Source organism: Lipotes vexillifer, unplaced genomic scaffold (assembly GCF_000442215.2).
Source record: "Lipotes vexillifer unplaced genomic scaffold, Lipotes_vexillifer_v1.1 scaffold163, whole genome shotgun sequence".
NCBI classification, from domain to species: Eukaryota; Metazoa; Chordata; class Mammalia; order Artiodactyla; family Lipotidae; genus Lipotes; species Lipotes vexillifer.
This window is the reverse complement of record NW_006788722.1, coordinates 2,529,832-2,535,453: the sequence shown is the minus strand read 5'-3', so window position 1 is coordinate 2,535,453 and position 5,622 is coordinate 2,529,832. Positions and strand designations below refer to the sequence as shown.

At 39.8% G+C, this 5,622-nt stretch overlaps 1 protein-coding gene across 1 annotated transcript in view; it reads left to right on the top strand.

Moving 5' to 3' along the window:
• The window catches only part of LOC103083423 (solute carrier family 7 member 13-like), a 40,708-nt gene extending 35,086 nt beyond the window's left edge, over positions 1–5,622 (top strand). Inside the window, 2 exon segments of the mRNA XM_082931234.1 lie at positions 1,256–1,414; positions 5,333–5,622. Coding sequence (XP_082787360.1) covers positions 1,256–1,414; positions 5,333–5,622 — 449 coding nt within the window.

The window sequence follows — 5,622 nt, the reverse complement described above, 5'->3', positions numbered from 1 at the left end:
AAAAAAAAAAAAAAAAAAAAAAATATATATATATATATATATATATATATATATATATATATATCATTGTTCCTCTAGTCCACCTCCTCAATTTGGGATGATTCATTGTCTATTCAGGTATTCCACAGATGCAGGGTACATCAAGTTGATTGTGGAGATTGAATCCACTGCTCCTGAGGCTGCTGCGAGAAATTTCCCTTTCTCTTCTTTGTTCGCATAGTTCCCGGGGTTCAGCTTTGGATTTGGACCCTCCTCTACATGTAGGTCTTCTGAGGGCATCTGTTCCTCTCTCATACCGGACAGGGTTAAAGGAGCAGCTGATTAGGGGCTCTGCCTCACTCAGGCATGGGGGAGGGAAGGGTACAATGTTCGGGGAGAGCCTGCGGTGGCAGAGGCTGGCGTGACGTTGCACCAGCCTGAGGCGTGCCGTGCGTTCTCCCGGGGAAGTTGTCCCTGGATCCTGGGACCCTGGCAGTGGCGGGCTGCACAGGCTTCCGGAGGGGAGGTGTGGAGAGTGACCTGTGCTTGCACACAGGCTTCTTGGTGGCGGCAGCAGCAGCCTTAGCATCTCATGCCCGTCTCTGGGGTCCGCGCTATTAGCCGCAGCTCGCGCCAGTCTCTGGAGCTCCTTTAAGCAGCGTTCTTAATCCCTTCTCCTAGCGGACCAGGAAACAAAGAGGGAAGAAAAAGTCTCTTGCCTCTTCGGCAGCTCCGGACTTTTTCTGGACTCCCTCCCGGCTAGCTGTGGTGCACTAACCCCTTCAGGCTGTGTTCACACAGCCAACCCCAGTCCTCATCAGGGGATCTGACCTCCGATGCCCTAGTCTCAGCTCCCATCCCTCGCCCACCCCGGCTGGTGAGCAGACAAGCCTCTCGGGCTGGTGAGTGCTGGTCGGCACTGATCCTCTGTGCGGGAATCTCTCCGCTTTGCCCTCCGCACCCCTGTTGCTGTGCTTTCCTCCATGGCTCTGAAGCTCCCCGCCTCCGCCACCCACAGTCTCCGCCCGCGAAGGGGCTTCCTAGTGTGTGGAAACATTTCCTCCTTCACAGCTCCCTCCCACTGGTGCAGGTCCCGTCCCTATTCTTTTGTCTCTGTTTTTTCTTTTTTTTTTTTTGCCCTACCCAGGTATGTGGGGAGTTTCTTGCCAGGTTTCAGTAGGTGCTCTGTAGGAGTTGTTCCACATGTAGATGTATTTCTGATGTATTTGTGGGGAGGAAGGTGATCTCCACGTCTTATTATTCCACCATCTTGAAGCTCAAATGCTCATCTTTGCCTCCATTTTAATTATTCCCTCAGACTTAATCCCCATAAACTATGTGGGATTCACAGATTGAATTCAACTTGGGCTAATGATGATGGGCTTGTTTAAACTGAGATTCCAGAAGCCCCACCTATCCAGACCTTATAAGGTAAATCAAACCCGAAAAAAATTCCCTTCACCTTTCTAAACAGCATTTTGTACTTTTACTTTTTTCTTATATCTGCATGTAAAGTCTTTCTAGCCCTGTTTAGGAACATTTGATCTAAAGAATAGATTTTATATTTATTAGTTCATAAGCTTCTTAGACCATTTTCAATTTTAAATCTCAAGAAAGAAAGCACAGGACTGGCCCTTGTTAGTAAAGGCAGAGGATCCTTAGGCTTTTTTATATTATAATGCAACTAGTGAAATTTGAGCCCACAGGGCCCATATGTGGGGTGTATGATGTCTGTACTAGATCTCAGTGGAAGAGATGGACCAATGTCCAGGGCCAATGATTATTTGAGTGTCCTCTTATTGGTACCACCTTAGATAACATTTTAGGCTTGCCTAGGACTTTTCAGGCTTCTGAACTCAAATGTCTATAAGTGTATAAGTCTCCAGCTTTAATGGCCAATATAGAAAAGCTACACCCTAGATATTTGTGAAGGAGTATAATTGCAAACTCATTCATCTTTCAAAAGCTTACCTCAGAGACAGAATATGTATGAAGGATTGACTGAGGGATAAGTATTCTGTCAATTCCTCAAACCACCAAAACCTCTCTCTATATTAACTATATCTGAAATGCTTCATAGAATTTGGAAGAATTTTTCCATAGCCTGTGGAAGAATTTTTTTCTACTAATTGTTTACTACAGCCCATCCATCTATACTGTAGATTTAACCAATGTTGTGTTTAACCAAACAACCTCTGGCAACTCATTCCTTTACTTACTGAAAGGAGATTAAGTGATATATTTTTACGTTATGCAATTGTCTCTCTAAATGTAGACCCATTGAAGAAAATTCTTCCTATTATTTGTATCAGAAATACTTGTGTTTCTAGGCAGATTATTAGTTTTCTTTACAGACACTGACACTGACAATCAGCCTCTATATACCGGCACCAAATTGAATCTCAGAGACAGAGTTTGGATGAAGTAGAAAAGAACAGCTTTATTGCTTTGCCAGGCAAAGGGGACCACAGCAGGCTAATGCCCTCATAGCTGTGTGTGCCAACCTGGGGGGGTTTGTGAGAAGTCTTATAGTCAAGGAGTGATGTTGCTGATAAGGATCAGGGTACCTGCAGGGCATGAATACCTTCAATCCAGAGATCCTCTGGCATCAGGTGGTCTCGTGATTCTCAAGGTTATGGAACTGTGACCTTCTCTCTGGAATGAAGAATACTTCATCACATAGTTAGCATCTTCCATTTGGTGGGGGTTTTAGTTCTGCAGAAGAGCTCAAAGATATTGTTGTGTATATCCCTTGAGGAGGAACCAGGACCCTGCCCTAAGGTTGCACTATTGTTTCTTTTTTTATTATTATTTTTTACTGAAGTATAGTTGAATTGCAGTGTTGTGTTAATTACTGCTGTACAGCAAAGTGACTCAGTTATACATATATATATACATTCTTTTTCATATTCTTTTCCATTATGGTTTATCATAAGATATTGAATATAGTTCCCTGTGCTATAAGGTAGGACCTTGCTGCTATCCATTCTCTATATACCAGTTTGTATCTGCTAATCCCAAACTCCCACTACTACCATCTCCCACTCCCTACCCCTTGGCAACCACCAGTCTATTCTCTATGTCCCTGATTTTGTTTCTGTTTCATAAATATGTTCATTTGTCTCATATTTTAGATTCCACATATTAGTGATATCATGACATTTGTCTTTCTCTTTCTGACTTACTTGGTATGATAATCTCTAGCTTCATTTATGTTGCTGCAAATGTGGTATTATTTCATTCTTTTTTATGGCTGACTAGTATTCCATTGTATATATGTACCACATCTTTAACCATTCATCTGTTGATAGACATTTAGGTTGCTTCCACGTCTTGGCTATTGTGCATATGAATAGTGCTGCTATGAACATAGGGGTGCATTTATCTTTTTGAATTATAGTTTTGTCTGGATATATGCCCAGGAGTGGGATTGCTAGATCATATGGTAACCCTATTTTTAGTTTCCTGAGGAGCCTCTACTGTGTTTTCCACAGTGACCACACCAACTTACATTCCCACCAACAGTGTAGGAGGGTTCCCTTTTCTTCACACCCCCTCCAGCATTTGTCATCTGTAGACTTTTTAATGATATGGCCATTCTGACTGGCATGAGGTGGTACCTCATTGTAATTTTGATTTGCATTTCTCTAGTGATTAGTGATGTTGAGCATCTTTTCCATGTGCCTATTGGCCATCTGTATTTCTTCTTTGGAGAAATGTCTCTTTGGGTCTTCTTGCACTATTGTTTCTTGACTGCTTCTCCCTTGTCTCTGCATCCCCTCCCTTTCCTGATTAGCAACTGTTTAAACCTGCCCTTTGGAACTCAGGGAAGGTCATGGGGGCTAAATGAAGCTTATTTCCTACAAACAGGAACCAGGAGACAGAGAAAGGCTTTTGTGCCGAGGAGTCCCACAGGGTCCTGCTTGGTTTCAATACTTAAGCTTTGTAAGATCATGCTCCCCTTTTCATGTAGGCTGCTAGAAAATTTAAATCTGAATTAGTGGTTTGTCACTAACTTGTAAAATGGCTTATGGCATGCATATCTTGCCATATAGCTTTTATTATTTCTAGGCTTATAAGTTATTTTTAATGAGGTAGGTTCCAAACAATCCTTGTTTTATCAATAAGCCATATTCTAAAAACAATCAAGGGACCCCTTTTATGATGTATTAAGTTGGCCAAAAAGTTCGTTCAGATTTTTCCATAACATTTTATGGAAAAACCTGAACGAATTTTTTTGGCCAACCCAACACCTTGTATAAGGTAAAAGGAGGTAGCAGAATACCGACAGGAATATCTCAGCAGAACACTAAGGTACAGGGGTGGACTAGAAATTTTAAAAAGACAACCAAGACAGTTTATAGCTAAGATTTTCAAACTAAACTGTGAAAAAGAATAACTCTGGGATTTCTTGTATAAATTCAGATTCCTAGACATCACCCCTGGGGATTCTAATGCTTAGGGTGAGGAACAGAAATCGACATTTCAAAACTGAAAAAATGAAAAATAATGATAATCTTGCATCTGAGTCATTTAATGACTCAATAAATATGTACTAAGCAACTACTATGTGGAAGACACTACTCTAAACACTTTAAAGCTATGTAGATAAATTGGCCATTAATTATGCCATCAATAGCTTCATAGTCTAATAGGAAAGAGAAGAGAGTTACACAAAATATAGTAACAGGCAGTAATCAACAACATTTAATTAAGCATTTTATCGTTTGAAGGTACTATTCTTTAATTACATATAATAGTGTGTGTTTGTGTATTCTTTAATTGTCCAAATTAAGATATACAAATTTGAAAGGTATGCATTGTTAAGACCCATTTTAAGGGAAAAATGAGGATCAAAGAAAGTGAATCCAAACCCTGTGGTCCTTTTACAATAAAAATGTGCTCCAAATGAATTATATATATGTTTTATATTAGGTTATATATTAGGTTGAGGTGCAGAAAATATTAATTTTGATATTACCTGAAAATAGAAAAGTTAGAAAATTTTTATGGTGAAAAAATGCTTTATGGTAATAGTCTGGAATGTTTCATGATGTCTTCATTCAAGAGATCAGAATGGGCAAGTGGTACAGACTTATGAAAAAATCAAAGGGTCAGCAAATTGGTGAAATTATTAAGTAAAAGCCTTCAGTTCTGCTATTTCACACCCCAAGGAGGTTCTCAGCAGATTATTTTCTCATATAAAAAGGAGGAAGACCTGGTAATATTTTTTTATCAGTTAAACCAACTTCCTCAGTAGCAAACAAATGTCTGTGGATAAAATGTTTTATGTTATTATTTGTAATAACCTCCAAGGCCACTCTAATACAAATTTATGTTTGTTCTCAAGTACGTTTGCCATTTGCATTTGGAACCATGGCCATGTCTTTGTTCTTGGTTTTGACACCCATTATCAAGTCTCCTAAGATGCACCATATCTATGTTCTTCTTTTTATCCTCAGCAGACTTTTGTTTTATTTGCCTTTTGTTCACTTTAATTTAGGTTCTACATGTTTCAACAAGGTAACTTGCTTTTTACAGTTACTATTAAACGTTTCGCCTGCTGATGACGTTGATGAATATATTTCAACAGAAGGAAATTTACAGAAAAATCCACCTACAACTGCAACCAAAAAAGAATAA